Here is a 24,673-nt window from a genome sequence, read left to right on the forward strand (position 1 = left end):
ATTAACCTAGCTTAGCAGAGTAGCAGTAGCCTAACCAAAGAACGTACAGTATATTGCCAAGAAGTGAAAGTCAATTGTTTGTTCCATTGCAACATTAATGCCCAGCAGCAAAGCTACGCTTCCGCCATTTTGGACTGAAAGCGACTAAAGCATTCGCCTAAAAAGTGCCATACAAAAGTAAAACAAAAGTATTTCTATTCTATTGTCATATTCTACCGAAATGGGCTATGTTGAACAATGAAATATTATAAATATAATAAGCGTTTTCAGTCCAAAATGGCAGAAGCAGCTGTACACTGGAGTTTTGTCTCTTTGCTTCTATACTCTTTGGCCTAACTGCCGTCTCTGCAGCCTCTGAATTCAGTGAAATTCACATGATTTGTGGTGGTTAAACTACCTTTAAATCACATATTTAAATGTATTTGATTAAATATGAATTTATAATAACAAGTTAAAGGTGCAGTGTGTAGGATTCGGCAGAATCTAGTGATGTGGTTGCAGATTGCAACCAACCCTCCCTTTCCAAGACTGCAGTAACGTGAGCCGCCGGTTGCAAAACTGTGGTGACGCCATTCGTCTAGCTCAGAGGCCATCCTTATCATAATAACCCTTCTGTAGGAGCAACGGAAGTTAGACGGCGGCTGGCGGTACCACGGTTCTGCACTCTATAACTCACTTTATCGCAGTTTCACAAGCCTGAAAACTGCGGTGGCCTTCAGGTGACGTAAAACGTGAAAGGCTCTCTCTAGAGCCAGTGTTTGGTTTGTCCATTGTGGCAGATTAACATGGCGGACTCTGTAGAGGACCCGCTCCCTATATATGAAGGGCTCATTCTAAGCTAACAAAAACACAATGTTTTGCTTAGTTTCAGGTGATTATACACTAATGAAAACATAGTTATGAATATTATATTCCGTTTCTGCTAATAGATCCCCCGAAATGTTACAAATTGTTCCTCTAATTAGTTCACAAGGACAAGAAAGACCTGTTTTTTTCCCCCTGCAGCTTTTAGATTGTCCAAACATCAAGTGCAGTATCTAAACATGTAGGTATTATGTAATGTCTGTGGCAAATAATCAATGTTTTCCAACTTATATACCTCTAATACAGTTTTTTTAAGAGCCTTCAAACTTCTAACCCTTTTTCTCAACTTCACTGTTTCTATAGTTACGTCATTGTAAGGCGGTGGGCCTACATGTACAGTTTATATGTGATCCCGCATCTGTGAAATATGACACAGTATTGACCTGGTAATATCACAACAAAACCAATAATGCTTTATTCATCCATGAGCAACCCATTTCAGTCATAAACCAGGCTGATACCGGCCTACGCTGTAAAATAACACACCTAAGTGAAGTAGAAATTCTCACTGAGTAAATGTTTTGCATCTATTTAACACAAGTTTTAGTGGAGTCCTGTACTTTTATCAACACATAGGGGGGATAATAGCTGCTGTGATTAAGGGTCTAATGTAAAGTGAATCAGTGTTGCATGTGAGTCACCCTCACGCCATCATTAAACCACAATGTGCAACCGAGCCGAACGGCCCTGCGAGGATGGCAGCGTGTTTTTAACTGTGACGTCTGTGGCAACAACACCCCCCCTGCTGCGTTTCCTTCCCGTACCCCCATGATACCTTGCAATTAGGGTGTTTGTTTTTTTATTTTTACTCCCTACTTTTTACCCTCCCAAACCTCCAATATTTGAACACACCGTAACAGCCATCCACCTGTCCTGCTGCACTTAAAAGCATTGGACAGTGAAGGAAGAGAAATTAATAGTGGGGGGGGGGGGGGGGGGCAATTTAGACACCGGAGAGGCTTTTTCCGCCAGAGCAGTAAAGCACACTTGATGTTATTATCATCTCTAGTGAATTATCAGGCCTCTGATAATTGTAATTAATCAATCATCAGGCTCACTCGTGCACTCTCAATAAAACCCAGCATCACTGTAGATCAACCTGAGCAGTGTTGACCTATGAGAAATCAATGTGCAGCCATGACTCAAGGCAATAGAGCTTCTTTCACTTGGATCAAGTAATTAGAGCATGGTTATTATTACATGTCATAGTATCTGCATCGTAACTGCGCACAGGAGGGAAACAATTGCAGGAAAAAGTCCATTAAAGACATTTTAACATTGCACAATCCAATTCAAGTGAACATTAAAAGGTTGCAGGACAAATCATCCCCTCAGCTCGCATCGATCATTTTCACCACATTCAACCGAAAAAACCTCACCACTTCACTGTGTGGCTGCGTTCAAAACAATAGCACATGTTAAAAAAGAGAGTACAATGACAGACAAACTCGCAAAATAGGACATAACATTCTCGCTCTCCTTCTCGCTGTCTTTGCCTTTCATCACTCTCTAACTTCACACACACACACACACACACACACACACACACACACACGCAAGTCTGTTAACGCTGGGTGGGAGGCCTTGGCCCAGCCACAGTCAACTGGTCCCAGTCCCAACAAGGAAACAATTAATCATGTGTGAGCGGCTGTCTGAGTGTCTGCTCTCTGGACAACAACAACACTCAGCCATTTATCTCCCCTCAAGGCAGGACAGCCAGCCAGCGCACCACACAGGCATGCACTCTCTCATCCTCTCACACTCACAGATGTGGAAGAAGAAGAAAAATGCACACACTTCCAAATACTCTCAAATGTGCAGAAATATAACCATGCAAAGCGTGCATGCACGAAAAACACATTAATGCAAGCTGCAAGGACATTTTCAACAGCACATGTGAATGACGATGCATGAACACACACACACACACACACACACACACACACACACACACACACACACACAGGTGCCTGCTGTTTTGTCATCCTAATCAGATAGATGTCAGCACCTCCTAATGGTCATGATGACATATACAGGAGCTACATGTTGCTGCCTCGCTACAAATCTCTGAGATCAAAGACAGACTTCTCAACTTCATAATTCATTTGAGAGCGATGCCTTTTTACCGCGGCTGCCTTTGATATTTCAAACTCTGTTTGCTGTTCATTACGCAAAAAAACAGAATGGAAGGACTGGGCTATTTTTCTTGCACTCTTCTGGGATGATGGAGCAAAGTCGAGTTGACAGTCATTTCATTTCAGGAAATTTAGTCCTCTCTAATTTAACTCTTGGTCTTCCGACATGGCAAGGCAGGTTAGGAGTGAGCTAAAGCAGGCGAGACTTAGTGAAATGAAATCGGAAATTTGTCGTTTATTCCTCATTGCTGCATCTACCTCAGACAGGGGGTGGTTTGTGAGCGTGGGTGTGGGTGCACGTGTGGTTGAGTGTGTCCGAACATGGTTTCAAAGAGTGTATTTTTGGTGTAAGCGTACGTGCATCTGTATATGTGTTAGTGTCCAACTTGGTGAAAAAAAAGGGCCCTAAACCTCAAGTGGAGCAAACAAAGAGGCCGGTGTGTGTTTCAGGATGGGGCATCTGGATGGCATCAGGAGAGGCTGGCAGATTGGTAGTGACACAGGTTACTCCTGAGGTCCCTGGTGAGAAACACATCGCAGTAGTCTGCAGTGGAAACGGAGCTTTGAAGTGCCACCGCGTAAATGGAGGCATCTGCATTACAATGTTTTCATGCAGCTAGTTTTATTTTATTACACCACCACCCACCTCTGGCTGAAGATAGGGTTGCACTTTGCAGGTGGACCACTGATGAGAGTTAGTTTACAAATGACAAACAAGTGAAAATCAGTCAAGAAAAGAAGACGTGTACACAGTGATTTCCATGCCTTCAATCATTGAATGAAAATCCCTACTGTTAGATTGTGTGGGAAGACTTATATTTTAAACACAATGCAGTGCAGTTGAGATGAGAACCAGCACTTTGAGATCATGAGTGATACCAGTGGAGGAAACAGCTAGCCTTGCTCTGTCCAAAAGTAATAAAAGTACCTCAAAAGCTTACTAATTAACATGTTATATCTTGTTTCTTTAATCTATACACACACAAAAAAAGTAAAAACAACACATTATGGATTTGTGGGGGTTATGTGCCGGACTATGTCTTGGCTGAGGTACAGGTGGATGCGCCCGACCAAGAATAGGTGGATTTTGGTACCTTTGGACAGAGCCGCAGGCTAGCTGATTCCCCCTGTTTCCAGTCTTTGTGCTAAGCTAAGCTAACCGGCTGCTGGCTGTAGCATCACGTTAGAGCGATATCGATCTTCTCATCTCTACTCTACTGCAAGAAACAGACAGGTGTTATTCTATAGAGATGGCAGAGTGACTCCTTAGCGTCTTGGATCAAGTGTGCCGTCAAGATGAACAGCTAACCCCGCGTCTATACAACCAATCCTTCAAAGGCATTTAATCACGCCATTCATGTTACATTCTAAAACTTCCTGCGCCAACTTGAACTTCAATTAAGTCATTTAGACGAATGCGACCATCGTTCTCGCTCCCTCCCTTCTCTCTCAGTCCAGGTGGCAGCTTGACAGGAAGAGGAACAGGAAAGGACTTAAAGATTTGCTGCTGCTCTCATTCTCCTTCAAAGACAAATGCCCCCTCTGATCATTTCCCACAATGCTCCTTGCACGGAGGCCTCTGTGATCAGCGGTTATGAGAAAGCACAGGAATCTGACAGATAACTGCCTCAATAGGGGAAGAAGAAGAAGAAAAAAAAGAGAGGTAAGCCTCCTCTTTTTCTGTGTCTATGACCTACTCCCCCCCGCCCTCATTCCTTCAGCCTGGTTGCTCTACATGTGCGGGAAGCATCTGGGTTCATTTATCCCAACCCAGGCAGGCTGGAGGACCCCTGTGCCCTCTCGGGTTGCAGGGTCTGAGCATGCTTCAGTGTGGGTCCTTGTTGTTGTGGAAGAGAAGAGCTCAAGCCTGCCCGTCTGGACCATCTCAAAAACTCCCATGCACCCCTTTCCCGGGCTTCACCAGGCCCCCCGGCCCATCCCAGATGCCCCGAAGCATGGTTAGTGTAGCGCTTCATCTGAACTGAACGATACTAAACAGAGTCATCCAGAAGCTAGCAGAGAGGACAGACCGCCTTGAAGTTTAGGTTGGCAGATGGAAAGGAAGGAGAGTCTGCAGAGGAAGCAAAGCTGGTGTGTGTGTGTGTGGGTGGGGCCGATATTAACTTTACACACTGTTTATGAATGCACACGTCAACATTTGCATAATGAGACACATTGCGGATGTACACTACATCCGTAATGTGTGCGCAGGAAATGCACGCCCATGTTTCAAGACCGCAGGTGAAATTCCCAAGAAGTCCCTACTGTTTGGTATAATCCGCAGTCCACTCCACGCCAAACGTCAGTCCAGGTTATCAGGCTGCACGGCTGAATGGAAGCAGAGTGAGTCTGGCTGGTTACTTAAAGTCATTGAGAAGTTATTCAAACACCCAGTTATTATGGTGTAAACAAAGGTGGCTTGTCACACGCTATTACAGATATGGTGTTTACAAGAATGCCACTTTAATGCACTGCATGTTATGTATGATGATTAAGGATAGTGTTTGACAACCCAACTGATTGGAGAAATGAAAGTAGATTATAATAGGTAGTGTTTTGTTGTTAGACAGACAGCAGAGACTATGCATACAGAGAGAACTCTATTATTTTGCTAATAGCTTTTGTGTGTTAGCATAAATAATGCTTTTTCTCATGAAAGACCATACAGAAGCACGAAAATGTCAAAATAGATACAGTATACTGTAAGAATGACTTCTTTGTCTTATGTGTATTAGAAGGCTGCAACATTTCTCTTCTCGCCACCTTCTTATTCTTTATGCAAAACAGATTTGTCTGAGTCGCCCCACTCTATCTGGGCAGTCTGTCTACTGTGTGGTTTCGGTGACACTTCTAAGTTATATAAAATTCCCACTTTGGCAAGTGTGAAGTTTGCAATGGTTTGTCATTGGGCGTTTTCATCTCTGAATTTGTGTCTTTCAAAATGCCGAGCACAACTGGAACAACTCCGGCATCAATCTTGGCTCTTACATGAAACATCCTTAATTAGAGGGAGAAGTAATGTGGTAATAATCAAGCGGTGGCAGGTTTGTCGCCACCGTGTCCATCAACAGCCATGTGTCCTGCTGATGTTCCCCTGAGCAAGACGTTCAGCTTCTCACAAATGACATATCTGAATAAGAACATCAGCTGAAATTGTGCAAAACAAAAAAAGGGATTCTTGGAAGAATTAAGATGAGGGTTAGGTCAGGGCCACCCAAATCTGTGTCCCCACAGAGCTATAAATCAAAGTCACTCACAAGGGGTCATAATGTTGTCTCTCCAGCACTTTACATGGCCAATAAGCTAATAAAAAACAATTGTTTTCCTGTTTGCCTGAAGGTATACTTTGTACTACGTCTGCCGCTTTTTTTTTGACTTGTGTTTAAAAAGATAAATCTGATATTATTTTATATTATTCATATTGTCAACAAATCCCATAAGAAGACAAAAAACAACAATATGTTGGTCTGTCTCTCAATACTTTCTGACTTTCCTACCTTATCTGTGACACACATCCCCAAGCCTATTGGTTCCTACTGAAGACGTAAATCTTTAAAAATTACTCACAAACAGTTATACACAGTTATATTTGTACAAAAAGGCTTAGTAATTTTCTAAACAAGCTGGGCACTGTAGTTTTTTTTGTTTTAACAAATAGTCACACAAACAGGAGTAAACAGTGCATATGTTTGGGACTATTTTCAGCAGTGGATGAATACACATTTGATGTTTTATTGAGTATTTTCAGCATGTGCTACTGACTCATTGTTTCAACTGTTAAATTGAGCAACCACTTCATTATAACCACTTCTTTGGGGTTGCTTTATTTATGTAATGTGTCCTTGGGTTACGTAAATAGCTCTTCAAATTACATTTCTCATTATTTATTAGTATTAAGAGAGCATTGTTTTACATAAACATTTGGTTTTATATGGCGAGAAGGAAGGAAAATCTGTGTTTTCAGAAATGTTCAGTTCACTCATATTGGTTAGCATGCATGAGGTGTACTGTCATACTATTTTTTTGATTTTGAAAAATGTAGTACATTTTTTCACCTGAAAAACAACAGATTTATGGTAGGATAAATACAGTGCAACAATATAATATCAATACAATTGCCACTGCCCCATGTTCTCTATCAACCCTAGGATACCCTGCTTTGACAGCAAGTGACAGATCAATATATTCCTTCGCTGTTTCCAGATTTTAACTCTTTGGCTTTGTGTCTCCTGTACATTTTAAAATGATATTAGGAATCCTGAGAGTGACTGCGAAACTGTATTCTTGAGCTGTGGAAAACAGGACAAAGCCATTGCCACAAGCGGCCTCTTTTTTTTTTTCAGGTCAAAAATGTCTTACAAATTTGAATCTCATTACCATGTCATGAATACGTCTTTGGGAATCCATTAGGCGTTTTCTGACTAAAACTACAATAAGAATTCACATTCAACCAAAAATGAAAAGAAAGAGTGGGGAATGAGAATAAAGCCCCATCGGGAACATTACTGTAAAGCTGTTTTAGCTCTTTCAGTCCACTTAAGAAGAGGCAGGAAAAAAAAGAGAAAGATGCGAGTGACTGACAGATGATAAAAGTAAGAACAAACTGGCCATTTTACTGCGGTAGGGCCATTTGAGAAGGGATTATTAACTTGTCAGCGTTTCAAACTGAGACACAACTTTTTCTCCTCCAAAACACATCCCCATGTCTCTGTTACTTTTATTAGAAAGTCTTTAAACCTTTGACCCCGGAGGGCCTCCGTTATTGGCTGTTAATAGGGACTTGCTGGTCAGCGGGGAGACCCTAAGTGCCCTATTAATCATTTGTTTAGAGCTTGGGTCTATTTTGGAAGCTCTGTGTTTAGTGTGGGTTAAAAATAGGAGGAGGCAGATTGAGACAGCCGTCCGCCACTCATCGCTCAAGCTGTCAGGACGCGTGGGCCCTTGGGGACGTGGGCAGGAGACCCCTCAAGCCATTGAAGTTCAAAGGTCGCAAGGTTTATCATTATTACCCACTTACTCTGTGGCGACTGACAGAAACGTTGTTGTCTCGATCGCTAAAAATAGAGGCTGAAGGCATGCTCTAAACAAAAAAGAAATCACTGAAGGTAATATTTAAAGATTTTTTTTTCACATAAACAGTCAAGAGTTTCCTGTCAAAGCTGCTAGAAACTGTAGTTTACATGCCTCAAGTAAATTCATGAATAATACACGAGCAAAGCAAATGCTGCTACATGCTTCCTACACCAAATGCCACAAGTAAGTGAGTTGTTTGCTGGCAGATTCGCAGTGATGGGAAATAAAATGTCATGGGATCAAATCATTAATCTTGTCAAATATTGTCATATGACAGGGGAAAATACAGGTGTGGAGATTGCATCGGCTGATAAAACATTACTTACAGCCATTTTTCCAATAAGCGATGGACTCAGTGCTGTCAATATTTGGAGGGGATGCGAGTATGCCCTAGAGAAGGCCATTTTGCGAGGAGCAGAGAGCCTGCTGGGAAAAATACAGTGGTTCATGCTGGGTCTCCGGGAAGCTGAAAAGCCACCGGCAAAAAGCTATGAATTATTTTGAGCGCAAATACATTTTCTTTGAAGACTGTCGGGCCATTAGAGCCCTTTTGCTCCCTTTTAAATTGTTTTTATGCTGTGAGTAATGTTAACCTTTGCTTTTGTAGTCATGAAATTCTCTCTGCACCTTTTTCCCTCCCGGCACAAAGCACAGATGGACTGGAAAAGGTGTGAGGAAGGAACTGAGGCTTTTATTCGGACGTCTAAACCTCTGTTCTTTAGTAGGCTACAGTAGAGACTCACATTTAATATACATATAATAAAGCTGAATATTGCAGTAAAACCTTTGAAATACTTTGCTGCTACTGGAGGCCAAAAATCATATGGTCCAGTTGTCTACATCAGTGGTTCCCAAACTTTTTCAAATCAAGAACCCTAAACGGACACAAATTAAACCAGATTAGTCCCAGAATTCCCCATCTGATTAGATTTTTGCTCTTAAATGTTTTATTAAAGAAAGTGTATGAAACCCATGACCAAAATAGCCATATATTCTGTCATTAGCCATGTTTCCATTCAATTGTCAAACGAATTTTAAGTGAACTTTTGAAATATCGGAGAAAAAAAAATTAGGCCCGTTTCCATTTTAAAGGGACTGTTTGTAAGAATCAGAAATGCTTGTTAAAAGCAACACCTGTGGCAGTTAAGTCAACGACTGTCAGCGTCAGGCTCGCGCTTGTGCTCGCTCTACATAGACATGAACGAGCATCGCTCAAAACAGTGAGGCGACACACTAATACACACTCACTTTATATTTCACCCGCTTGGCAGTAATGTTAGCTGACCAGACAGAGGTCTCTCCATGAATCAATGCTGATCCTAGTGTTGGCTTTTCCTGCTTCAGCCTCACGACCGCGGTCGGAGGGAACAAGGGAGACACCGGCACCCGGTTGGAGACGATAACGTTTCCTGCTGCGGAGGAACATTCACTAGATATTCTCAGAGCTAAACTAACTCTTCTTCAGTGTGTAGTGTGCGCGCATGCACGTCTAGAGGTGGAGCGAGCTGTGAGTGAAGGCAAGCAGGCAGAGGAGCAGAGGAGCAGAGGAGCAGAGTATAGCAGAGACTCCGGCCCTGGAGACCAAAGCTACGGTCTCCCCCGTGTCCTCCAACCGCGGCCAACACTGTTTTGCAAGACGGGCTTCACTAGATATAACTTTGGTGCTTCCGTGTAGTTTGTGTTGGAGTCTGAGTCTAAACAGCGTAGCCACACGCGAGCATGCATGGAACACCGACCCGGATTGATTTATACGTGTAAGAAGTTACAAACAGTACCTTTAAAACACAGTAGGATTATAAGGCACTTTCACTGAAATAGGTCAACTTTAATACAAGACACAAGTACAGAAACTCTCTCTCTCTCTCTCTCTCTCTCTCTCTCTCTCGATAAACACAGACATTATGGGATCATAATGGGAGGATCTAACACACGCACAAGCCACTGACCAGTTGACCTCTCGTGCCCCAGCAGCACCACGTGAGCAGCTGATCTTCTTTCATCCTCCTCTCACTGCACCGGTGCGTGACGTGATCTCCATGGGAACGTCGTCGTCTCCATGGGAACGACGTCACGCAGCAGGAAGTGGTTTGAAAGTGAGTGAGTGAACTTAGCATGGCAGCAAAGGTAAGTTTACACTTTTAGTTTCTCCTCTTTCTGGGAAGTTTTTCGCCTTGTCATGAGAAGTGCTCGGTCCTGGGAGTGTCTCCACTGTAGCTGTTATGATGACTTCACTGGGGGGGCTCGTTAAACGCCGGTTAGCCTGCTAAGAGGATGTGCTAGAGGTTAACACTGACCACTCAGCAATGACATTGAGGCTTTAGTGTAGCCGGTTAGCTAGTTAGTTAATGTAAAGCTGGCTAATTGTTCCTATAAGTTAAACTGTCATTAATGACATTGTTGCTGCTTTTTAAACCATACTTTCATGCCCCATGTCCAGTTTACTGATGTGTGGCTGCTAACAACCTGTTGTAGTCTCAACAGGTGGGCTAACCTTTGTTAGCAACATGCTGTGGCATCCCTGTCATCATAATCAACTTGCAGGTGCCAGAAGTTACTACAAGCTTTTTTTTTTTACATTTTAACATAACATCATTGTTTGGATACAACCAGTATCTTACAGAGACTGGTTTAATTTGCACTCTTACAGGTGACACCACACCTTCTTCTAATCTAGCTAATTGAATAGACCTTTGTTTCCTGGTTTTTAATATATTACACCAGCAAAAGCATCCTCTTCTACAGGAGTACAGTAGATAGATAGATAGATAGATAGATAGATAGATAGATAGATAGTAACTTTATTGATCCCGAGGGAAATTCAAGTTTCCAGCATCACAATTCCATAGTGCAAAACATGTTAGTAAAAAGCCAGTAAAAAAGTTAGTAGTACAAAGTACAAACAAAATATACCAGATATAAAAGTACAAGGAGATTAAAAAAACTGTTAAAATAGTGCAGGGTAACAGATGTGATACAGGACTATTAAAAAAGTGAATATAGTGCAGAAGAGGCTGTTAAAAATGAATATAGTGCAGGGTAACTCCAGGAGCTTAGTCTATGAAAGTGCACTGTGTACATTATTATCTGTCGTATATTACACCAGCAGCAGCATCCTCTTCTACAGGAGTACAGTATGTATGTGAACTGTTACAAGCTGATTGGTTTGCATTGTAGGAAACCGCTTTTTGTGTATTGCAAGTTGTGTAATGTTTTGTGGTTGATAGGTGGATTGGTTTGCTATGTAATGGTAAACAGAGTGGTTTTGTATGTTGTTGGAAATCTAGAGGGTTTGGGTTGGTGGGAGGTTGTGGGTGTGTGGATGTGGGATTATGTGAGTGTAGACGGGTGAATTAGGGGGGCTGATTTTAGGTGTATAGGTTTATTTTATTTTAAGTATTTTTTTGTACCGGTGGGTTTTTAAGTGAGATGTTTAATTTAAGGAAATCAAAAGTCTACCAATACGCCACCAAGATTTCTGGGGCCATATTACAGAAACTTCTTACCTTAAATGTTAAATCGGAAGACTCTAAGGACTATTCCCAATTTGGTACTACAGAAGAAGCAAATCCTAGGCTAACTAACTTTAGGAATCCTATTTTTAGGTTAGGAAATCTTAAATGCTCAATCCAACATCGCTTATCAACTTTTATGTCTGTTAGCATAAACCATAAGCCCACCCAGGTGCATACTGGACAAGAAAATAATCAAACTAATCAAATAACTATCAAAAGAAAACACTATCGATAATCAAGTCTAAATATAGTGAACATCTAGAATAATAATTCAAACAATACTACATATTATTAGTAAAACAACTAAACAACGAAATACTAACAACAAATAAATGGCTCCTTCACGCCATAAAAAGCTAGAAAGTGAACCTTGAGTTTAGATGTGTGTTCCCAATAAGCTCAAGAATGAGTTTCCAAGCTCAAGATAATGTTTAATTTGTCAGTTTCTTGTAGTCTTTCTCTTTGCTTGTGAATTACTGGATACGCTTACATCTTCAGGCCCCTTGAAGTATTCAAATAAAAATAATCTGAACCACTGCGTTCCTCAAACAGTGCTCGATGCAAAGTGGGGCATTGTGTATGGAAGTTGTATTCACAAAAGTTCCCTTATTGTCTTGCAGGCAGTTCTGCCTAGGAGGGCCGACCCCACTGAGTTGAAAGCCATTTTTGAAAAGGTACGTTTTACCTATGTATTTTTTGTTTCCTCTTTTGTGTTTGCCTCTTATGATAAAAGCTTTTCACTTATCATTCGATTTACGTTTTTCTTTTTAAAAAAAAAAATCAAATTCTAAGGCTCAGCGTGCGTCCTTGTGTCTATATCTGTTTTTCTCTTTACAGTATGCCAGCGTCAAGAAGAATGACGAGTGCTTCATGTCACCGCAGGACTTTGTGAGCCGTTTCCTCCATGCCCATACAGACATCCAGTTGTTGGACGAGGCCACGAAGCTGCTGGCTGGAGTGGTGGATCAGAAAAAAGATGGGTTAGTGCTCTGATGTTTCTCTTTTAATATTAAGTTTCACATAAATTAAGATGTTGATACACTGTGAATTCGAAACCGAATTCATTAGATAATCCTTGCACCTTTGAGGATATACTTATGGAATAACTGCTATTATAAGTGGAATGATGTGTAACACATGATGTGATACAGGCCAAATATAGCAGTATGATTTTTTTAGGGCTGTCAAAGTTAAACGCAAATTTGTTTTAACGCCACTAATTTCTTTAACGCATTAACGCAACTTCCGATTGTTGCAGGCTCAGTTTTAAGCTAGAGGGAAGGCTGGATGTCATACAAGCTTTGCGCTAAATAACGCTCCAAACATATGCAAAATTTTGGCGAGGAAAAACTGGCATGGCCATTTTCAAAGGGGTCCCTTGACCTCTGACCTCAAGATATGTGAATGAAAATGGGTTCTATGGGTACCCACGAGTCTCCCCTTTACAGACATGCCCACTTTATGATAATCACATGCAGTTTGGGGCAAGTCATAGTCAAGTCAGCACACTGACACACTGACAGCTGTTGTTGCCTGTTGGGCTGCAGTTTGCCATGTTATGATTTGAGCATATTTTGTATACTAAATGCAGTACCTGTGAGGGTTTCTGGACAATATTTGTCATTGTTTTGTGTTGTTAATTGTTTTCCAATAATTATTATATACATACATTTGCATAAAGCATACATATTTGTCCAGTCCCATGTTGATAAGAGTATTAAATACTTGACAGATCTCCCTTAAAGGTTAATTTTGAACAGATAAAAAATGTGCGATTAATCATAATTAACCATGGACAACCATGCGATTAATCGCTATTAGATATTTTAATCGATAGACAGCCCTATTTTTTTTTTACAAAAGGATGAAAATAGAGGATCAACAACAGTGTCTCATGAGGATTGTACTGTTTGAAAATATCTGGCAGAAGTTGCTGATCCGGCTGTGAAATTGCTATGCTGAGTCTTTGTTTAAGCCACAAATGTATCTCCTCTCATTAATATCGAGCCAACTGCTAAGTAGAAAGCTTATGAAAGACTCTTATCAAAGCTATCAGTACATGTATTATTTATCCCTTTGATCTCGCGTGACTACCTTTCTAGTGTTATTTTGCATTTTACAAACAAACCTATGACTGAATCCTTTGGTGTAAAAAATTCACAGAGGGATGTTCATACTTGAATTATGTAGCAAAGAGACATCAAACCACCAAAGGCCCCTTTCAGGTGTTTCCTTCTTTGTAGATACTCCCCCAATTTCACACTTACTCCTCCCCCCATCCCCATCACCCCTGTTTTTCACATTAATATGTATGTATTTAATGATACATAATGATGGGTAATAAAATGTTAGGGTAAGTCAAAAAAGATAAAAAAAAAAAAAAAACATTGCCATGGTAACCACCTGGGCTTCTACAAAGAGCAAAAGTGCACATGGCTGCGTAGCTTCATGTTATTACATCTGCTTTAAGGTGTGTGTGAGTGCATGTGTGTGTGTGTGTGAGATGGAGTAGTGGGGGTTTTGGAATTGGAAAAAGAGCGAGCAAGGCAACCTCATGCACGTGCACACACACATAAAAAACACACACATGCACTGTAATTGCCCGTGCTATTCAGGAGCACTCCGTTGCATTGTGCGGCTTTGGAGCAGGATAAATGGTGGCCGTGGCATCAGGGTAAATCTATTAGGAACCCATGGCCCAGGCTTTGTATCTAAACCTCATTTTGGTTTTGTGGAGGGAAATGGAAATGATATGGGGGCAAAACAGGGGGAAAAAAGTCTGTTTAGACCTAGGTTTAGATGTGATTCGTCTTTTTTTTTTTTTACAGTTGACATTGTAAAGGCCTCATGATGCTCATACTTTGTGATGTGTTATTTTCCTCCTGAACTTTGATAGATAAATGATTCGACGAGACAAAGAGACTGTATGATTATTCCGCAAACCTGTGTCTCATGAACACAAAACAAATGGATATAAAAAAAAAAAGCAGAGATGCGGCAACATCAGCAGCACCGTCAGTGGTAGCTGGAAACACAAATGCATTGTTTTTCAAGCGCTCATCCGTGCAAACCTCATGAAAAGAACGGGGCGCAAGACAAAACAAACCACTTTAGTGACTGTATTTTCATCCGCCTCGCCCGATCTCATGCAAATATGTTTGTGAACAATAAGTTTTGGTTGGTACGTGAGCGTAGTGTGTTTGAAAGCTAGTGTGCCTGCTGCTGTTTTTGTCAGATAGGACTCCATTTCAACAAGATGAGCCAGGGGTAATAGATTTAGCAGGGGGTCGGATGGCAGGCAGCATGCTCGCTTACTTTTCTGTTGGAGTGTGTCTGTGTGAGAGAAATCTTACTTAGATGTGCCAGTGTGTGTTTTGAGTGTGTGTGCGAGCGGTTTGGTGTGTATGTGTGGGGATGTAAACAGTGAAAATGCATTTGTCTGCCTCCCTGCGACTGTGTAAATCAGGGGATATAGTGACAGGCGTAACAATCTGTTATGTGGAAATCACTTTTCTCCCTCTTATTCTCGCGGCTCCCAGTGAGACAGAGCGACAGATAGATGAGATATAAGAGAGAGAGAATGAGAGACTTTGGAGGGTGGAGATGTCTCAATTTCCAGGAATCAAATGTTTTGTGTGTGTGCACTGACATACAGAGCTACGAGATGCTTTGAAGATTTTCACTCGACTTATTTATGTCTTCTTTTTTTCGCTTTCTTTGCATTCGTCTCACTTTCTTTACACCCGCTCACATACCATTATGCACTCTGAGCTCCCTCTATTTCGTTTTGGCTCCTTCCGGCTCCCTACCTTTCTGCTTCTCTATTCCTTCTTCCCTCTGATATTTTGATAGAAGCATCTGTTCAAGTGTGAAAAAAAACCCACTTCCCCCACGACTCTTGGAGGTTTGAAAAAAAAAACTTTGTTAAGGGAGCGTGCTGGGAAAATAGCAGTGTGCCAGCTGCTGTGGGTATTCTGGACTTGTACTGGTGGGTGTCCACTCTTAGAAACCGAACAGATACTGGCAGCTAGCACTCATCTTGGTGTGTGTTTTTGGGGTGTGTGTGTGTGTCTGTGTGCAAGCACGCTCTAGGTGGGTGGAAGGCTGTCAGTAACAATGCCAAGATGCCAGGGACAGGGGATTATTGAAGCCCCTCTAGGCCCCTCTCTCCCACTACTATCAACGAAGGAGAGCTGTCTTTCTATCAGCCGGGCCTAACCAACACTATGCATTTATGTTACTCGTAAACAATGTTTCCAAGCTTGGTTTTCGGTTCAGAGGAGTGTAGATGCCTGCTGAGAGGAGACAGAGATAAAAGCCGGGTGGCGAAGATAAGATAAAAACAAAAAAATATATAGGGTGGAGTTTTCGTGCCGGACCGACGTAGCGAAGACAGTTTAAATTGCATTGTATTGGCATCCTAACAGAAACATCATTCAGCTGTCATCTGTAGGGGCACATGCTAGAATCAGCCTTTGTTTATGTCTTGCCTGTTGTCTGATACATGTCATGGATATGTCTGCGACTGTTTAAAGATTTAACAAAATCCTGTTGAGTAAAGTAAGTACACAGTGCACTGAAGAGATGCCATACTGCAGTATCACATTAGCCCTGTCTCCGAAGTTCATCCCAGGCTGCGTACATGGATCGGGCAGCCCTGGACACATGCCATAGCAGTTGATGGTTGGGAGATGCCGTCGGTTGATTTGATTATTGAGTGTCTCGTTGGGGTTGGGTCTGCATAGCAAAAGCGATGGCTTCCCCCCCTCTCATGGTAATCATTTTGCAGCCGTCATGGCGCTGCTAATCAACCATCATAAGCTTCATCCCCGGCTACGGAGCTGTGTGTAAATGCTTACGAGTACGTGGAATGTTTCTCGTGTGTGTTATGGAGATGCCCCCTGGATCTTGTCTGGACTGCCTGGTCTAAACCATGGTCCAATCCCTTCATGATCAACAGCCCTCTCAGTTACACTAATATGCTGATTATCCACGTCTGGGAAAACACAGAGCAGCGTGCATGTAAATTGATGCGTGTGAAAAAGAAGACTTTTTCCCTCGGTTCAGTCTGGGAACACTAGTGCTCTCTCAGTCTTTGCACTACAGCTTTTTTTTTACCTGCTTAAACTCCTTTTATTAAACTCTCTGTGGTATAATGAGTGTACTATACGTCTGTCACAAAAGATTATTATTATTATTACTCCATTATTGGAGAGTTTGATAATATTCCAGCAGCGTGAGCGACGACGGTATTGGCATTGTTTTTAGGATCCACGGTCGCAGCAGTGTGCTTTTGTGCCCCCTTCCACCAACTTGCCATCAGCAGGGCCCGCTCTTAAGAACTACCTGCTTAGTTAATGAAACAATTAGTCTTGCCTTTGAAACGACGGCTGATTTAATTTGACACCGAGGAGAACTGTATGCTCACTTTTATTCCCTTTCCATATTTCTCTTAGTTTCTCTTTTGCTCTCTCTCTCTCTCTCTCTCTCTCTCTCTCTCTCTCTCTCTCTCTCTCTCTCTCTCTCTCTCTCGCTCTTTCCAACACACATCTATTATTTTCTGGAAGCATATTGATGCCATTATAACCAGTATGTTTTTACTAAAACCAAGTGTTGGTCGGTTGTGTTGACTGTTTTGACCTCATTGTGCTGTTTGCATGAACATTTTTGCAAACTGAAAAAAGGCCGTAATCTAAACATGCTTTTCTGGAAAAGTATAAGTTGCTCAGTTTTGATAGTTTTCTCAAGTTTTCTTTTATCAAAATGATTTTTAAATGTGTGAACAATCTCACCCCAGCTGTAATTTGTCCATATGTCACAAAAAATGAATACCAAAGAATAGCCACTAGGGGATCAACAAATGGTAACTGCAGAGTTGCACAACGCAAAACAACGTTCGGTCAGTCATCTTTTTCGGTAAAAGGAAAACATTTTTGGAAAGTCATACCAAACGGAAATAAAAATATAACCCGACCTGAAAACGTTTAATGAAAAGATGAAACACTGGCTGAAACTAAACAAAACCTGTGATCACTGATTCCTGATTGGGAACATACATATGTAAATTGATTATAATGTACAATGTTGTATTATGTGATTTTATGTATGATGTGGTATTATGTATTTTTATTTTTTCTTAAAAGCCTAACAAGGCACAAGGTCTTCAAATTAGCTACGGCTAGAAGTCTTATATACATTGCGACGGTTGCACTTTAATTAAGTGTAACAATGCCTACATGTATTGTCCCTGTCAAATTAATTAACTAATAACATAAACCTTAATCAGGTATCTCCACTAAGTTTATATTTCCCTTTTTCCTGGTATTATTTTGTGGTGCACAGTGTCTGTTTCATCTATACAGTACTTGTTTCAGCATATAAGTACATATAAGGATGCACATAAGCACCCACATATACCTGAACCACTCAGAATCCAAACAAACAACGTCTACATTTCATCAGTACCATAATTAATTAAAAATGTAATCATTGCACCCCCCCTCCTTCTCTGCACTCCCCCCCTTTGGAAATTGAAATAGGTTTAATAGATGGATGCGCGGGGACCAATCATTAGTGTTGACCCCTCCTGTAATTATCAGAGCCATTTGTGAAATCCATAATGGACTTGTGGCAACTGTGAACCAGGGCCTAAATAAAGGCTTGGTCCAGTTCCCCACAGCAGGACTCTCCCACGGGAGCTCTCAGTGGGTTCACACAATAGCGATGTTTATGTTTATTTTTTTTCTGGTTAATAATGATGCATGTGGGCATTTGTGTTTACTATGGAGAGACAGCAGATCAAATAGTATTCATCAAAAACACTGATAAACTTGGATTGAGAGGCAGTGGTATAATTAGAAAACTAATCTGTCGTGTTTACTTTCAACTCATAGCTTCTGTTTCTGTGTCAAATTTGTTGCCCAGTTTAATTTTTTTTCCACCTTGGCTTCCCTTTCCTTCCACTCTAAACTGCATATTGCATTACGTTTGTATTGAATGGAATTATATATCCTCCCAACTCTCCTGTCTACTTGTTTAAAATGGCACACTAAAATATAAAACTTCATATTTAATCATTTTTTTTCTGTTGGTGTAAAGTTGGCTCTGTCTATACCAGCTGCCAGCTCAGACTGGGAACACACACTGAGCTTTTTAAAATGTTTTATTTTCTTGCTGTCACACTCGATGAGTTTATGACATTACATATGGAATAACAGACTACTGGATAAAAGGCCTCTTGAATTGCGCGTAGCACAGATTGATAGGTTGTCTAAGTGTGCTGGTTTGCCACTGTGTGGCAGCAATTACAATGGAGTTTAATGCAGTGTTAAAATGGCTTGTTTTTTTTATTTAATATGTCGTTTTCTTAGTGCAACTTCTTGTCTTTACTATGTATTATATGACTAAATGAATATCAGACTCTGTGTCTCACATGTGTAGCTGATTAAGTATTTATGCAGGGAACTTGAAACATGAATACCACATTAATAAATCAACTCAAATGACAGCATTTAGCAGTCTATCACAGTCCTACCTATCCTCTTTCTTTCTACCCTTCTCTCAGGTTGATCTCCTTTCAGGAGTTTGTTGCATTCGAGTCGGTGCTGTGTGCCCCGGACTCCCTCTTCATGGTTGCCTTCCTGCTGTTTGATAAAGCAGGCAGTGGAATGACCAGTTTTGGTGAGTAACTCTGCCTCTGATTTATATATTTTATGATATAATAATACTGTAGTCAAGTTTGCAGAGAGAGCGTCTTACTGAACCATTAGCATGTACGGTAGATGCTGTTATGTGCTTGTCCTTGAAATGTACAAACCCTAGAAATACATGATCACTTATGTTATATAAAGACATTTCTTGCTAATTTTTTTATACTGGTATTGTAGTATTTATTATGTCTTGTCCTACTACTGCAAGTCTTTTACTACCTTCTCGGTGGTTAATCAGGGAAACCAAGTTGTGGAGAAAATGCATATTCTTACTTTATAAAATATTTTTTCATTGTTGATTAATCTGTCGATTATTTTCTTGATTAATCGATTAGTAGTTTCGTCTATAAAATGTCAGAAAATGGTGAAAAATGTTGATCAGTGTTTCCCAAAGCCCAAGATGACGTCCTCAAATGTCTTGTTTTTTCCACAACTCAAAGATATTCAGTTTACTGTCAAAGATGAGTAAATAAACCAGAAAATATTCACATTTAAGAAGCTGGAATCAGAGAATTTTCACGTTTTTTTTTCTTAAAAAATTCTCAAACCAATTAATCGATTATCAAAATAGTTGGCGATTAATTTAATAATTGACAACTAATTGATTAATCGTTGCAGCTCTATCTAATAACTCTATGTAATGTTATTATGTAAGTTCAAGTCTCAAAACTGCTTTTGTTTCTTTGCATTTGACATTTAACAAATACTTATTCAGCCTATCCTGAAAGAGCGCTGAGCTCCTCTTAAATGCACCACTGGAGAAGTTTCCATACAAACTCCTCGTTTGTTTATGTGAGGGTCTGACCTCCTGACCTCATCTTTTCTGTTATGGTTGCATCCACAAACAAAAATACTGTACGCGGGTACTGTATCTTGTCTGTAAAGAAGATGAGGTTAGGTTTTGGAGGTGGAGAGGGCTGGTGGCAACTAAAGGATAGAGGTGAAGATGGAGGAGGGGGTGGGTAGCTCAATGTGTGTGCATGATTGGCACCATTACTCTGGTGCCTGGTAGCTCCGAGGTGAAGACATTTGTACTCGTTGCTTATTTCACATTTGCCTAATTGATTTAAACAAGTCTAATGCCAGCCTTCTGTAGGTGTGCGAGGCGTTAGCGCATTAGGCTTGATTTGAAATGCAGCGCACACATCCCCGCTCACAAACAGGGAAGAGTAAGTGAATTTCATTTTAATTGTTGCTGTCGACAGGGTGCAAGATCATCGCGGGTGATTATATATGCACATATGTAAATTTTCATATTTAAAAGGATCAATTAGAGTGACGTTGTCTTGGTGGCAATTAAAAGGTCTGCTGTTTTTCTGCTTCTCCCAAAGGTTAATGAATATCCCAATGCCTGCGAGTTATGAGACTCACATACAAGTGGAAAATTACATGAAAAACATACCACACACATCATGCCATGCACAAACACTGACTACAGTGTCTGTGCCACTTGTATCGGGCAACCATTTCACCAAAAGCAAAAAACTTGTGACTTAGATTTTACAGTTGTCAGAGTTGCTTTATCGTGATACATTACAGAATTCTCCCTTTTTCTCAGATTAAAGAGCCTCACCAAGGCACAAAATATCTTTATGACCTATTAAAAACATTAATAGCTGAAGCTTACGTCGCATTAAAGGCCCGTTTGTTTGCTCATGCAATAAACGTCTGTACTCTGATTTCTTTTTATTTCATTTTTTTCTATAAAGCCACTTTTATTTGATAATAACCTGAGTAATTTTCTGTTAAGCACAGGCGGCACAGTGCTCTGAATTCTTAGCACTTAAAAAAATAAATGCGTAATTTGGTGGAATGTCGAGTTCATAAAAATTGCAACGTAACATGGCATGCGAAATGCAGTTGTGCGTCAGAAAAAAACTAAAGAGGACTGAGTGTTGACAGGTCTATAAAAGCTGATAATATAAACGGCGGGCTCTGGAGCGGCCTCTCCTTTAAAGAGTTAAAGGCTGTATATTTATTGCCTCATTAAAGTGTAAAAAAAACAATGCACAAGCTGTCTTCCTTCAGAAGGTAAGGCTGAGCTGAAGTAAATATCACCTTTCTCTTTCTCTCTTTTTTTCCTCCCTGTCTGTCTTTATAAAAAAAATTGTTTCTTTCCTCCTTTCCTTTCTGCACTCGTTCAGCGCGGCTTGTTTGGTAATAAGAAACAGGTCGCTCTATTGGTTTGTTTTTGTTTCTTTAGTAAGGCTGTAATTTAGGACTCATGTTCAGTGTCTCTCCACTCCGCTGGCTGCAGAGGCTTAGAGGGTTCAGGCAGAGGAACACAAGTGAGAAGAAAAGGCTTTTCCCTCTGAATACAGAGCCTCCACAGCTCAAACAAGTCCTGCCATGTGTCATTCAAGACTGATTAAGAGTTGAGCAACTTAAGTCTCAATCAGAGCAGAATTGTGTTCTGGAGATTGACGTTGACATTTTGTCACAAACAGTCACAGGCATTTTTTTTTTCCTAAATCAAATAATTACTAATGTTAACCACAAGATAGGAAACACATGCTGCTTGTTAAGACCCACAAGACTTTGTACCGACAGATTTTAGGTCTTTATTAGAGCAAACTAAAAGAAGGAAGAAGTATTTGATAATTGTTTGTTATGAAAACATGCACATACAGAAAGGAGAATATGGAGGTGAAGGCCTTATACTGTACATGGTTAATGTATGGGCATTAGCCTTAAAAGTGGGTTGTAATCTGTTAAACCTAAACAGAACTGTTATTCTATAATTGTAATGGATTTGAAGAAAAACTGTTTTGTTTTAGCCTCATTGCTTGCTGATTTTTGTTTAAATTGTCTATATTTTACATACACCAGCACAGGAAATCAGTGGTAGATTGTAACTAGTGCTTCCATTTTATGTTACTTACATAATATGGTTGACTAGCTACAACAGTAAAATGTTACTTAAACATTAATGTGTAAGTAAAAAAAAAAAAATCAAATTATATAATGTATAAAAATCACATGGGCTGTTTGTTTCTATAACAAATAATAACTTTTGATACTTCAAGTACATTCTGCTGATACTACCTCAGTACACCTTTAGATTTTATTTGTTTACACGTTTAAAAAAGGTACAAGTTGACATTACATAAACAACAACAAATGTGATGAGGTGCAAAAAACCCTCAGAGGGGCTTGATCAGGGCACTCTCCAGTAGTAGAGCAGTGCAGTAAAAAGATAAGATTAGACATCCGTACGTGCAAGTAGACAAAGAGATGAAATAGAATTAAGATTCACATTATTATATCATCAATAAAAACTCATTATTACTAAGCAATTTACAGAGATAATCCATAAGGACAACATTGGGGAGATAAAACAAACCTTTAACGGCTTTCTTGAATTGTTCTGGTGAAAACTTTAAAATATGAGATGGCGTTACCGAACCTTAAAATTAAACTGAACTGTAACTGAGATGTTCGACACGAAGGAGGTCTGAGTTTGTAGTTATTTTGAGTCGAATAATTGTGGAATTGTTGATTATAGGAATATATAATAAATATATTTATATAATAAAGCCATCTGAAGTTTGTTAACTTGATAACCACTGAAGATGCCAGACTGGAAAAATAAAGGTTGAGATGAATGAGTTTGATGTACACAGTTAATAATTCTTAATGCTTGTTTCTGAAGACGAAAAATAGGGAGTACCGTTACGTCAATGCAGGACTTTTACTTGTAACGGAGTATTTTTACAGCTATATTGCTACTTTTACTTAAGAGAAAGATCTGATCTTCCTCTAATTCTGCTACACTGCCGTAATGGAGTTGTTGCATCTTGTTATTAGGCTGTCAAATTGCATCTTTTCATCTTTTTCTTCTCTTTATTAAAGCGGCATCTCGTCTCTCTTTTTGTCTCCTCCGCAGAGGATGTGAAGCAGGTCTTCAGCCAGACCACCATCCACCAGCACATCCCCTTTAACTGGGACTGCGAGTTCATTCGGCTGCACTTTGGCACACAGAGGGACAGGCAGCTCGGCTACGGAGAGTTCACCCAGTTTCTCCTGGTAGGTTTCGTGTCGATCACCTCCTGTCCTCGTCTCTCGCCAGTGCCATTTTTTTTCCCACGCTTGCGGACATGAAATCTTATTCTTTGTTTTTCCTCTTTGTCTTTCTGCGTTTCTGTCTTTTGTCTCTTTCCATTGTCCAATGACCATCTATAATAGTCAATAAATCAGTATCAGGCAGTTATGTGCCTGTACACATTGCTTTATCCTCACATGTTGTTTACAGGCTGTTGATACAATCCTGTCATCTAACTGCATTGTTGCTTATCTAAGCTTGGCCAGAGGAAGGTGCACGACACACACAGGTTTTCCCGATCCCTCTCAAACACAGCCCTCCATATTGACCAGATTAGTCATTAATGAAACACTGAGGTTATATATTTGGGACTATTTTTTGGCATTTGTTTTCCATTAGCTGACGTATACACCTAACATTACTCTGAAGCAGGTAGAGACGCAGTTCTACCTCCATAAATAGTATAGCTGGAATATTCCTAGTGTATTTGTGGTGTGTGAGCCATTTTCCAATATGATGTCTAGACTTAAATCAGGCCTAAGCAGGGAGAGGTGGTGGTGGGGGTAGGAGAGAGGGCCGTAGCGGTGCCAAGTTTGCATCCACACTCACCATGTATCTGAATGAGCTTTTTATATTGCACTTAACTTAGACCAGATGGCTTACACACAGTGGGCAGCAGCGCATTGGATATTGAGACATTGTTATATGTGTGTGCGTCCTTGTGTGTGTGAAACATACAGTATGTGTGTCTGTACATGTGTGCGTGTTTATCTTAACTTATCTGCGTTTACCGTGTATGTGTGAGCAGTGGCATGCAAGCTTTGTGTGTCGGTGTTTGTGTGTGCTTTGTTTTTGTGCGTGTGTGCATGTGTACAAGTCTGTGGCGCTGCGGCCAGGAGACGCTGTACTTTTTGCATTGACAGCGTGCCCAGTCCTCTCCCAGTCAGTCACTCAGTGGTTTCCAGCTCCTCACAGCAGCCAGTCGCACTCATTGCTCAATATAAAATGCACATTTCCTGCTTGCACTCTCTGATCATTTCTCATAGCTTTTGATTCATGCCTTAATAAATGGCAGAAAAAGTGAATTTCACGTTATTGCAGGGATATTGAACAGAGAATTTATTTAAAGCATTGGAAATATCCTGCTTTTCATCTTTTTATCTCGCTTCTCTAGTCAACAAATATTCATAAAAATATATAATAATATGATTTTATCTTGAGAGGTCTAATGTTATCTTGGGTTCTATTATAGTGTGTCACATTAATAAGACACATTAATATTACTGTGATGGTGTGTATCTTACTGCAATTACAGTACTTAGGTACAAGTAGAATTGA

General features: G+C 40.4%; 1 protein-coding gene across 1 annotated transcript in view; it reads left to right on the forward strand.

Moving 5' to 3' along the window:
- Nucleotides 1–10,029: 10,029 nt before the first annotated feature.
- slc25a13 (solute carrier family 25 member 13) overlaps nucleotides 10,030–24,673 on the forward strand; it is a 52,097-nt gene continuing 37,453 nt past the window's right edge. The window contains exons 1-5 of the mRNA XM_074612823.1: nucleotides 10,030–10,196; nucleotides 12,205–12,258; nucleotides 12,422–12,564; nucleotides 19,149–19,264; nucleotides 23,180–23,319. Of these exons, the coding sequence (XP_074468924.1) occupies nucleotides 10,185–10,196; nucleotides 12,205–12,258; nucleotides 12,422–12,564; nucleotides 19,149–19,264; nucleotides 23,180–23,319 (465 nt within the window). The 5' untranslated portion in view covers nucleotides 10,030–10,184. The remainder of the gene's footprint in view (nucleotides 10,197–12,204; nucleotides 12,259–12,421; nucleotides 12,565–19,148; nucleotides 19,265–23,179; nucleotides 23,320–24,673) is intronic.

The sequence above is a fragment of the Sebastes fasciatus genome, chromosome 17, assembly GCF_043250625.1.
Source record: "Sebastes fasciatus isolate fSebFas1 chromosome 17, fSebFas1.pri, whole genome shotgun sequence".
NCBI classification, from domain to species: domain Eukaryota; kingdom Metazoa; phylum Chordata; class Actinopteri; order Perciformes; family Sebastidae; genus Sebastes; species Sebastes fasciatus.